The sequence below is a fragment of the Solanum tuberosum genome, unplaced genomic scaffold (assembly GCF_000226075.1).
Source record: "Solanum tuberosum cultivar DM 1-3 516 R44 unplaced genomic scaffold, SolTub_3.0 scf00125, whole genome shotgun sequence".
In the NCBI taxonomy this organism is placed as follows: Eukaryota; Viridiplantae; Streptophyta; class Magnoliopsida; order Solanales; family Solanaceae; genus Solanum; species Solanum tuberosum.
The window spans coordinates 546,275-559,005 of record NW_006239052.1 but is presented as its reverse complement, the minus strand read 5'-3'; the positions used below and the strand labels follow the sequence as shown (position 1 = coordinate 559,005).

At 33.3% G+C, this 12,731-nt stretch overlaps 2 protein-coding genes across 3 annotated transcripts; both read right to left on the bottom strand.

The window, feature by feature from the left end:
* Nucleotides 1-4,946: 4,946 nt before the first annotated feature.
* LOC102589897 (syntaxin-related protein KNOLLE) lies at nucleotides 4,947-6,751 on the bottom strand. Its single transcript, XM_006350611.2, has 2 exons — nucleotides 6,044-6,751; nucleotides 4,947-5,442 (listed from the first exon to the last, which is right to left on the bottom strand). The coding sequence occupies exons 1-2, from the start codon at nucleotides 6,647-6,649 to the stop codon at nucleotides 5,113-5,115; spliced, it is 936 nt and encodes a 311-aa protein (XP_006350673.1). The 5' UTR covers nucleotides 6,650-6,751; the 3' UTR covers nucleotides 4,947-5,112.
* Nucleotides 6,752-8,809: 2,058 nt separating this feature from the next.
* On the bottom strand, nucleotides 8,810-12,379 carry LOC102589344 (DNA repair protein XRCC4-like). 2 transcript variants are annotated; one of them, XM_006350609.2, is made up of 5 exons: nucleotides 12,110-12,379; nucleotides 11,878-12,020; nucleotides 10,699-10,827; nucleotides 9,464-9,586; nucleotides 8,810-9,250 (listed from the first exon to the last, which is right to left on the bottom strand). In XM_006350609.2, the coding sequence occupies exons 1-5, from the start codon at nucleotides 12,246-12,248 to the stop codon at nucleotides 8,981-8,983; spliced, it is 804 nt and encodes a 267-aa protein (XP_006350671.1). In that variant the 5' UTR covers nucleotides 12,249-12,379; the 3' UTR covers nucleotides 8,810-8,980. The 2 variants fall into 2 exon arrangements, with proteins under 2 accessions (XP_006350671.1, XP_006350672.1); XM_006350610.2 differs by lacking the exon at nucleotides 10,699-10,827.
* Nucleotides 12,380-12,731: the final 352 nt, after the last annotated feature.

Genomic DNA, 12,731 nt, shown 5'->3' with positions numbered 1-12,731 from the left:
ACAACCCATTGTGAACACAAGAAAAATTATGGATTACTGTTAAAATTTGACTCTAAAAACACAAGAAAAAAAAATCATTTCTATATAATATTTCTTCTTCTACCGTTTAGCTTCTAATTTTCTTTAGTAGTTTATTTTCTTATCAAATAAAATGTTGAAGGAACAAATGGTGGAGCAACCAATTATTGGTACTAAAAATATGATTACGGCAACAACAAAGGCCAACGTAAGACGAGTGTTCACTTTCTCAATTCAATTAATGGAGCCTTCGGACATTACTTGAAACTTTGATGGAGAAGATTCATTTTTTTCTCTCAAAACTAGGGTTTAATTTGAGAGGATGAATTAGGATTTGGTCAAGAATGAAAGGGAGAATCCCAATTGGCAGCTTAGTTGGAGAGATGAGTCCACGTGGCTTGCCACGTCATTAAAAATTTTGGGTGTTAACTCTTTAGGGGTATTTGTGGTCTCTTGGAATAACGGCGAGGGTATTTTTGCTCCTAAAATGTAACAAAGGGTATAAATGGTCTATTTTGCATAGTTCAGGAGTAATTCTTGCCCCTTTTCCAAATATTTAATAAGCTACTTATAGTGGGAATTAAGCACTCTAAACAAAAGAGCAACAATAATAATTAATTAGGTTCAGATGCACATTGTTTTTTACCGGATTACAAAATTGATTGGATTAGAAATGTTTTTTTGTAGTTAAATTGGTTTAAGATAAGTAAACCATATATTTGGAATTAGTAACTAGTGATAAACACAAGTATCGCGTAGGGTGATTTGTTTTAGGTAGAGAATTGAGTGAAGTTTAGTCATAATCTCATAGAATATACGATTTACATCTTGAAAGTGTAATTGAACTCGAAAGGAGGTTTATTGTGAACCTAACCTTAGGAATGTCTAGTGGCGCAGCTACATAGAGTGAAGAGTGGTCAGTTGAACATCTTTCATTAAAAAGTTATATTGTATATATAAAGACACTGTTTTGTATATAAATTAAAATCATGTATATGCATATATATATATATATATAATTTTTTGAATATCTAATCTATCTAATTAGATGATAGATGCAATGAACCAATAGTGAGATTTTTTGCTAAATGGGAAATTTAAAATGCTCGGGGATGGAAATGAGGGAATATCTACAATACCTGGATTTAATCAGATACAATTTGAAGGATTTTGTAGGTTCATTGATCAAGGTTTGACGGAAGAACTTTACAAGTTTCCAATAATTGAAGATACAGATCAAGAAATAGAATTTCAATTATTTGTGGAAACATATCAATTGGTCGAACCCTTGATAAAAGAAAGAAATGTTGTGTATGAATCACTCACATATTCTTCTGAATTATATGTATCCATGGGATTAATTTGGAAAAAAAATAGGGATATGCAAGAACAAATAATTTTTATCGAAACACCCTTAATATAATTTCTGATTTCGTCGCCTAAATAACGACTTCAGAAATTCAACTTTGGTGTAAAAGTCCAAAGGTTAGACTAGCCTGAATCTTACCAAAAACCACTAGTTCAATACCAAGAAACTACCCCAACAGGAATTGCCGCAGCCAGCCTAATTAATGTTTCCCGGAAGGTAGTAGGAAGACACCATGATGATACGGACTCAGGATTTAAAATTTATTCATTCTTATAACAACGAACTCAAATTATTAATACGTTGCCTAATAAAAACAAGTAAGTTTTTATTATCAAACTTTTATAAATATTCAACGAAATTTTCTTACACACAAAACCAAGCAAAGTTTACTAAGGACCCATAGCACTAAACTTTATCATCATCAACTACGTGGTACATGCATAATCCCACTTAGCTTTATCTCGTACTAATATATTTATAATACGAAATACCAACAAATAAACCTTGAATTTCCTAGTCAATAGTCAAAAACCATAAGAAACCTTGCCTATAAATATATGTTCCCTCTCTCCTTAATTTTAAAAAAAACAACATTAATTCTTCTTTGTTGCTTATTTTGCAATATAATTGTAAGATGAAGAATCTTAAAAAAACCAACTTATTGGTATTCTTAACCCTTATTGTCCTAATTATGTTTTTCCAACCAGGTAAAGGTACTAGGTTGTTACATGAAAAAGATTTGATGAATTTACAATCTCTTCAAAGAGGTTCAGTTCCTTCATCTGGATCATCTGGTTGCACAAATATCCCTGGTAATAGTGGTTCCGGGTCGGGTAATTGCCCACCCATTAATGAAATGCACTTTGCTGGTCATATGTTAAGACCTAGTACGATTATCGTTGTATGAGCTTGTTCACATTATCTGTTTCATATGTGTTTGAGAAAAAGAAATTGTGGCTGGTAAGCAGACAATAAGGATTCATATCGCAGACGTAAAATTAATTAGTGGACATATTAGCAAGATGGTGTCTTATTTGTTTTATTTTTTTTATTTTTATATTATTTACTTTGCATTTTGTGGGAATAACTCCTTTTTGGATTGTCTTTTGGGAGGATTTCCAATGTATTCATTTGTTAGTAAATTATGTACAGATAGATATTCATTTGATAATGTTTGTATCTATATAGTTAATAAATAAATATTTACCAATTTGTTAATTAATAGTATAAAAATTCTTCTTTATATTTCTTGGATCTTCTCCAAATGTGGTAATTACGGTCTACAATTTAGTTGACGGTGACATACAAAATGCATATAATTAATTAACTTAATTTGATCATACACATATGTAAAATAAATAACTTTTCTATAAAAATACATCTGATCGTATAAAAGATATTTACACATTGATGATATATACAAATGAAATATTATGCGTAACTTCAGAGAGTTTAAATCGGGGCATGACATTGAAAATTTAAAACATAGAGATCTCACCAAATATTTTCGTGTTACACGCAAATTAATTAATCTGCGAATGTAGAAGCAACAAAATTGACAAATTCAAACTCTTATACCTAACTAGCATTAATTCTAAATTAAGGTTCTTAAGAATATTAAAACAGTAGATACAATTAATATGGAGTATTACTTATTGGATAACATTGATTTTATGAGTCTTTGTTTTTTTGTGGAAGATGACCAAGCATGCAACACAAAAGTTTACTTGCGTATTCAATTTAAAGAACAAAGTCAGAGGACAATCAAGAATTGGTAGCTCCATAGTCCTTAATTATTAACTCTATACAATTATTATGAAAACACCAAATTTAAAAACAAGATTATTTTTTTGGTGTTAACATGTTAGGGGTCTGGCTTGGACCTTGTCTTGTCCATTCAATCGATGAAAAAAATCAGTTTATAAAAGGGGAATAGATCACATAATTGAAAGAATCATTAGCAACAAATTGAATCGGGTATGACAGGGTGTACGTAGATAGTAATTTTAATTATTAATTAAACCGCTCTTATTTATAGAATATAACATCTTAGTACATATAGATATTTATATAATGAGTGAGCCTTTTAAAAAAATTAGGGGTAGGGGAAAGAGAAATGGGGTAGGAAATCATACTCGCACCAACAACGTGAAAATTCAGATAACCAACCAATTGAGCTATTAATATTTCGAGAGCCTACTAATTGTATAGTACAACGTTGTTGTTTGTGTCAACAAAAAACACGAACTCAATCACATCTAACAACATCATTGATCCATTAATAACAACATTTTCTGTCACCAAACGGTTTTTAGTAAATGGATTTTGTAGTATTGGCTTCAAAGTCTCCTTAGAAAATTTTCTTTAACAAAATAAAAAGATAAAATTCAAGGGAATTGCTTGTAATATAGAAACTCTTAACTTTTTTACGTGCCCAAAATTACTTCCTTTTTTTTTTCATTTTTTATTCCTCATTTTTTGTTATGGCTACGACTTTTCATTGGGAATACTTTGATGTGTAAACTGGCAGTATCAATTAATTAATAGTAGAAAAATGCAATCCCTTTTCTTAAAATAAAGTTTTGAGAAAATAAGACACTTGAAAATTAAAAAATAATTTGTTGCGATTGATTATGATATGAATTAACATCTATCTAATAGCTTGTTTATTGAGGTCAAGATTATTATTGTCTAGATATGTGAGTACGAACGTTAATGTTTAAATTTGGGAGAAAGAACGGTTTTTTTTATCTTGGTCACCAAGTTGTATTTTTCTCACTTAACAATCAGTGGCGGATTCAGGATTTTCATTAAGGGGGTTCGAAAAAAAAGAGCAGTGCTTAAGATTTGAGGTTTGAACCCCTCAACCACTAAACCAACCTCTAATCTTATATTCAGGAGGTTCAAAATCAATAAATAAACATAAAAATTCTTTAAAATACCTTAAATATACAACGTAATTTTTTGCTTAGGGGGTTCGGGTGAACCCCCTAGGCAGACTCTAGGTTCGCCCCTGTTAACAATAACAACAAACCAGTGTAATCTCACGAGTAGGAGGTACATAGAGCCTTACATCTATGTTGAGTCTTTAGCTCGATTATTATATTATCTTGTTGTTGTTTCTACTTGTTGCCATTGTCTTCTTTTACATCTTTCTTTGAGCTTAAGATCTAATACTCCGGGAATGGGAAAGCAATACACCTGACTACCTATTTAACATTCTATCCTAATTCTCGACCTCCACACCCTCCTATCAAGGGTCATGTCCTCGGTGAGCTGAAGTTATATCATGTCCTGTCTAATCATCTCTCCACGATACTTCTTAGTTTACCTCTACCCCTCTTTAAGCTCATTACAGTCAACCTTTGCACCTCCTCTCTTCATATGGCCAAACCATTACAACCTCATTTCCTGCATCTTATATCCTCCAGGGGGTCACAGCTCCCACCATTTATCTTCATTACTTGTCTATGAGTTTATCATATTTGTTGTAGTTGACATAATGGTAAAATCAGCCTTTTGAACATTAATTCTATATATTATGCCAGTAAACATCACGTCTCAAATTTTGTAACAACAAATCCATTAAGGTTCATAGCCCTATCAAAAGGACTAACTAGTGACAAATAGAATAACAAACATACATGAATTTCTCACGAGAGTGATCAAAGTAACTGCTAAAAAGAATATAAAGAATGAAACCAAGCCCCAATGGGGCTGGCTATTCAAGATTTGGTGAAACTGGTGGCAATGGGGATGATGACTACCAGGATCAGAATTAGGAGAACTATAACTCCAATGAACATACATTTCCTGCTGCTCTTTTGATACTTCTTTGCAGTCTTGAGGTTCTTGGCTCCATCATTAACATAATGGGCTGCATTCACCACATGGTGTTCAATATCATCCATTTTCTCTCCTTGTGCCTCAACCATCACTGCCATGTCCAAGAATATCTGGTGCAGCTCAAGCAAGCTCCTTTCTATCTCCTTTGCTGCGTCATGACGGTCCTGTATCTCCACCACTGTTTCCAACACCTTCCCCCTCCCATGCTCCTGCACCAATCAATGTTTGTCAGCCAAATCATGGCTTTTATTTTTAAACATGGAATTTGAACTAGTAACAGTTCAAAAGTTCCAACAATTAAGCTCCAAAAAACTCTATAATTAGGAGTTGCCATATAAATTCTAACTATTGATTTGGTGTCAGCTATATGAATTCTCATTATTGGATTTGTACCCGGTGAAATCCAACGAGTGGGGTGTGGGGTGAGATAGAGTGTAGACAGACCAAGTGTTGTTTCCAAAACACGACCTTCGGCTCAAGTACAACAAATCCAAGTACAAGGTAGAAATTTGGACTAGTTATACTCCAAAATTCAATAATCTAGTGTGGGCTACATGAATTCTCACTATCGATTTGGAACTCCACAATTCTATAATTTGGTGTCAGCTATATAAATACTCACTATAGATTTGGACTAACAACAATCCACAAACTAAGTTGTTAATCCCTTAAATCTTGAAATATAACACTTAAAAACCAAGCTACCAAGAAACAGTTCAACAAAAAATCAGAGCATTGTTCTTCTGCAGTTAGAAAAATTGGGGAAAAAACAGAGACAAATTGGGGGTGAAAAAATTTGTTTATGCATACCTGAATTGCTCTAGAAAGAAATTCTTCACCACCTTGACCATTTCCACTAGAAATGATCTTGTCAATAACTTCTTCATCTGGGTGTTCACCAGTAACAGTAAAATATCTTCTTCCAACAGTCTCCTTATACTCAGTCATCATCCTCTGCCTCAGTCCCTGAAACTCCATCATAAGTTCCTTAAGCTTCTTCCTAAGCCCATTAGTTACAGCAGATCGAGTCCTATCGACCAATGTCCCTTCTTTACACCCAGAAAGCCGCCTGTTAATCGCATTGGATCGGTCCATCTCTTCCAGCTGAGATCTAATAGCTCTAGCCTTCTTCAACACAGCTACAATATCTGAATTTATGCTATCACGCATCGATTTCAAAGCTTCAGGTTTGTGTAGCGACTTGCTTTCTTCATTAGTGTCCTGTAACCGACGAAGAATCTCCTTGATTGAATTCATCTCCAATTTCACCTTTTCTGCTTCTTCTAAGAAAGCAGTGAGATTTTGATCCAATTGGGTCATACCCATTTCCAAATCTGGACTAGCTTCAACATCTTTCATGGCGGCTTTCTTCAGATCAATGTAGCTTGTGAAAGATTTTGTCATCAAATCATTCATCTTGAATTGTTTCTTTTTTTGAGAGAAATATGCAGAAAAAATGAAGTAAAGGAAGGGAATTTGGACAAAACAGAGAGAATTTTGCAGTGATTGAAAATGTTAATGGACAATCAATAGGCTATAAAGAGGAAGATTGAGGCATGGGGTGAGATTAAGGAGAAAGATAGCCGTTGGAGGATCTTTTGTGTAACGGCTATATTTTGTTTTGAATAAAATAAGGTTTCTTGGATCCTCATATGTTGGTCATACATATTGCAAACACTTTTTTGGAAGCCATAAGATTTGTCTAGTTTAGATTTTTTATTACAAAAAACTAAAATCCCAAAAGAAGTCGGTTTTGAACAAAAAATAATAATTGAGTTCTGTTAAAAATTTAAAATTTACCACTCTATCTATTTATTGTACAACTAATTATCTATATTTTTCCTTATTAAACGTTCTCCTCATGTCGAAATGCATAGTCCTTGCGAAAGAAGTTGTTTGAAGAATGTGGAAAGATAATATCGGAAAAAAAAAGGTTTGATATACCTTTTAATTTTGCGGTATAGAATTTATATATCACGTCTTACTAAAGTGACTCACATATATACTTACTTTATTGTTACATAAATGACTCGGATTAACCTTATTGTTACACAAATAGCCTAAATATACCATTTTCGTCTAGTAAAAGTGAAAACAACAAAAAAAATTAATTAAATAATATTCATGCAAGGGTACATTAGATCTTTCTAGTTAAGTCAAAGGTATATTTGATCCTTCTAGTAAAGTTACGAATATATTTGATCTTCTCACAGGTGAATTTTTTCACTTCTTTGATTGAATAACTAATTTGAGTTAGGTTTATCATTATTGAGTTTCTTGTTATTGTTTCATTTTTAGTGTGAAAATATGAGAAATAAAAAGAAGTGTAAATGGGAATAGAAAAAAAATGTAAGAAACAATTTAAGACCATTTTTTGCGGTTATATTGTTCTTTATTTTTGTATCAGTGAAAAAATCAGGACATCAATAATAAATTTTACAAGAAGATGAGTGAAGAAATAAATTTGATCATCAAAATAAAGTTTGGTCGATGTGAAATACAAAACTTTGTCGAAAGGAATTACATTAGCATATTATGTTACACTTTGTTTGGATGGTTGTTATGTATTGTATTGTAATGTGTTGTATTGTATCGTACGGTATTGTTTTAATGAATATAATGTTTGGATAGATCGTGTCATTCTCTGTTGTTACATAATGTCACATATCAATAATTTGAATGATAAATCTACAGAAAATTGTAGGGTGTGGTAGATCTTCTATGAAAAGGTAGGGTAAATGATAAATAGAATTATTAAATAATAAGTGAGGATAAAATGAGAAGAAAATATTAAGGCAACGACGCGATCACACCAAATGGGTCATTACACAAAATGAGTCTTTTCGTCGTTATCTAACGATGAATTTAAACAATACGATATAATAAAATTTAAGTAACAATCAAAACAAAAATTGTATTTAGACTAACAATACAATATAATACAATACAACGGATAACAACCATCCAAACAAGGTGTAATTAGTGTGCAAGTTACACTCCAATTATATTCAGAAAAAATAAAAATATAATTGGTTCTTATTTTTTTAAAATTGGAGTCAAACAAATGTCGTAAATGATAATATTGTTGCTTCATGATACTCCAATCTGTATTCTCAAGCTAAATATACCATATAATATGAATGGAGGGAGTCTTAGTAGCTATTCATATCTAACTGCAAGATATTACAAGAATCTGAGGCACCAAAATAACCACCATCTAATGTCACATACTAATCACCTAGACTTGAAAAGCCTACTAATGGTAATGTAAAGACATTCTAATAAAACTAAAGTTAGGTCGGTGATAGGGACAAAATTTCTTCTTAAGAAGATTCAAAAAAATAACAAAAGTAAACACGCAAAGAAGACAGATACAATATCTTTTATAAACAGTATAACCTTTTCGAAGTTCAGATGAACCTCTTGTTAGAATTTGTCATGATTTTCTTACCTTCAAAAGTGAGAATGACATTACAATTTCCAAACATGCAACTTAATTCCAGAAAAATTGCTCTGGACTTCCAACTATACACAGAATTTAGTACAAATACCTTGGAAGATAGGGAGGAGTTGAGATAATACAACACAAAAGCCAAATGATTGAAGTATTCACTAGTTCAAACAGTGTATATACATATCCTCATTCAGTCATTCTCCATTAGAAGGAAAGTATAATTAGAAGCAGTTAGATAAAGAAGCAAAAAAACAAGGATGATTAAAGATGCTATAATGGTGATCCTTAGATATTTACTTTCTCTTTCGACCACGACCACGACCCCTTCCCGCTGGAACATCTTTTGAAGTGCCAACATCATCCTTTTTTGATGAAGTGCCAACATCTTCCTTCTCCACTTCTTCCCCACTCATTTCCTCATCACTTCCCTCATCAAAGGTCTTAGTTCTGTCTGTAGATTGTGCGTCCTCTTCTACTGGCTCTTCAACAGCAGTTCCTTGTTTCGAGAGCTTATCCCGAAGTTCTCTGAGTTTTTTCTTCTTTGAGTTCAGAACTCCAAGAAACTGGAAGTAAAAGGAACACAGGTCATGATCAATCATGGAAGAACCTTTGGGGTGTTCAGCTCCTAAGCCTAAATAAATCATTCCAGAACAAAGGGTAGTAGAAAGATCTAGGGATACATATACAACGTTAAAAGAAAGTGCAAAATCATAATAAATCTGAACAAACCCGTGAAAATAATAAACAGAGCTTAGTGCTTGGTCTGAAAACAGCACCTTTGCATATATTGCAGATTCGAATTCTTCTTTCTCTCTGCTGAGTTTCTCGCTTTGTGTTAAACATTTTTCTGCCTCCACCTTCATCCTCTCAAATGACTCAGTTTTACTGACAACTTCATCCTATTTGTATCAAATAAACTCGTGAGAATTTGAATCAAATAAACTCATGTGAATTTTACCATGTACCTATCTCTTCAGATGAAACAAACAGATAATTAATATTTTTCAAAACAGTATCTCAAAGTGAATTGTATACAACCTCATTCCATTTCAATCAAATTAAAAAAACTGTAAAAGCATACCACACAACAGAACCACATAGATTGTTGTTTAGTTGGAAGGCAACTTAAGTGGCAAGATTTTCTAAAGCAGAGATAACAGAAATCATATAGATTGCTGTTTAGATAGAAGGAAGAAGAAGTAACAACATTTTCTAGAGCTGAGATATCAGTAAATCAAAATGAAAGGAAAGAAGACATTCAGTTCACCATGTTAAATATGATACATATAAATGCAGGAAGCAATTGTAGTAACTCGCATATTCACTCTGTGTATACTATATTTTCCTTGCACTGGTGAGAGGTAGGCTAACACCACCTACAACAAAAAATGCTTTCAAATTGTTCTCTTAATATACAAATATTCATAATGGGATGGACTTAGAGCTCTCCGGAAAGAAGGCTCATATGGGACAGATTCACAATTTTTTTACAAAGTCTAGGCATATTAAGGAAAAGCATGGCAACATAGTGTCCACTAAGAATGACACTAAACAAAATTCCAAGTATATTCATTGTTGGTGACTATCATCTAGAAGCTGCAGACCAAGATGATTCCACTTTCATGCTCCAAGATAAAAATGGGCACCAAGCTCAAATGAGAGGCAGATCTTAGGAAACCAATCACTGCAGCAAGCCAGCAACAGTGCAACCAACTATTGCCAGACCACCTAAATCCATAGAGGGTATGAAAGGGAACTGTAGGCACGGATACTGAACTACTACATCCTCCACCAACATTTCTAAGAACAGATATCCTAAAATTCATGGCAAAAACATTAATACTGGCTGTAATGCATATTATGCATAAAAGCTCCTGATCACTTAAGTTCATCTGATTATCAGAGAGTAGATTTTAAGACGGCAGATTGATAAAATTCAAGTAAACTGAAAATGTGCATGGAGTAAATTGCAACTTTAAATAAGACACAGCACAGCTATCAAGATCATTACACTCAGTCTAATATTTGCATCCATGAGGAAGTCCAAGATATCAGCTGTAGTTTTTTTGCTATTAGAAGACGGTTGGCATTTCCACCGCCATTCCAGCTTTGTGCCTTCTTTCTCAAATGTCCATGAGAGCTACAAAGATCAAAGGAAAACAATGGGCTACATGGAAAGCACATCATAGCTTTTCAAACTTGCAATAATACCATAAAGATATATTGATTACATTGACTCCACCTTAACTAATTTTTTTGCTCTTTAGGACATTCATTAAGCAATTAAAAGCAAAGATGTGCTAGAGTTGACTAAAAAGCTGTAGAGCACCACAATAGACTTTAAAAAGCAAGAATAACAATCTAAGTAGTTAGTGCACATGGCTAAAATCATATTTTTGGTCAAGGCTCCAAGCTGATAACACACACCCTTTTGCGCTATTGCGCTTAGAGATGGCAACAGTGCTGTGTGGCCGTTTGGCAGTTTGACAATTTAGTTAAAAAAATCGTCCAACTCTTTAGCTTCGTTATGAACACAAATGTACTGGGTTTGAATTTCAACTCTGATTGACTAGATCTTCCAGAATAGGAAAACTCAACTCGTCTATGTAGATTTAGAGTCAATTGGAATAGATATATGAAATGTGCACCTCACAACTGCCCTGCTAAGAATTTAAAAAAATGACTGTTTCAACCCGCACCCCCCCCCCCAAATCCTGTTCGTTGCACCATCCTGCTAGCGTGTTCCACGCCCCACCATGCTCTCCGTTGGCTCAAATCCGTCCCACCCCACCCCATTGTCATCCTAATTGTCGCTCGAGTAGTATGAAGGTCTTCTGATCGGTGCTTAATGAGAGCAAACTGAACAGCTCTAGGAATCAACTTATCTAATAAGGCTAATGCAAAATCTCAAATCAACTCGAGCAACTCATGAATCAAAAACAACAAATGTGAACCAATTGTTCCTATTACATGCTCAAATTAACATTGAAATGATAAATATCTCTTACAATATGGGGTTTCATCAACAAGTCAAAGGCCACTGAACGTCACATGATTAAGCTAAAATCTCATCTTTAGGGTGCCTTCTGTTCTTTTAACAAATTACTCAAAAGATTATCACTTTAGGAAATAATCAAATAATTGAAAATGTGCAATAAACTAGGTTTAAATAAAATCAAGAAAAGCTGACCCTTTTATGCCCAGTACCAGCATCATCAAACCCATAAGCAGAACCAGGCTGTTGAAATCCTAAATACTTTTCAGCCAAATCAATATACTCCGAAACGGGTTGATCCCATTGAGATGCTCTCTCTTCAACCTCTTCCTCCGACGCTGCAAAAAAACCCCAAAAATTACACAGCAAAAAATGAAGAACCCTAATTAAACTAAGGTCAGCAAAACAATTAGGAATAGAAAAATACCATGGCAAGTCCAAGATTGAAGGCCATCAGTGATGAAGAGGTCAAAGTGAGAAGAGAACCATGTGCCTTTCACAAATATTTGTTCCTTATTAGAAATTACCAGTTTGAGGCATGTGTGTTTCGGACTTGCTGACCCCATTAACAGGAATGGCTTCTCCTTCTTCAACTCACTCTGTGGCTTCGTGCTATGGAAGCTTTGACAAAATTGAAACTCCCCGCGCCTTATTATTTGAGTCACATTTTGTTGCGAGAAAGCCTTTTAAAAAAATAAAAAAAAATTCATGATATAAACATATTTGTATTTTATTTGTGATAAGTGGTGAATGTCTATTTTATTTAGTTGGAGAAAAAATTAGAGCTAATTACTTGAAGTGAACATGATTTCATGATGAAAAAAATGTAATTATTCCTTGATATTTTTGTGTGCTAACAAGTGTATAGATTTTGTTTATTAATTTGAGCAATGACTTAATTGATTCATTTGACCGTTCATGGTTCATATTTGTTTCAGAAGAAACAATGTTGTGAAAATAGATATTGATATTTTAAGTTTCATATTTATTGATGGGTAAGAATGATAATTTATAAGAAATATGTGATCACTAAAACTGAAAATATTTTT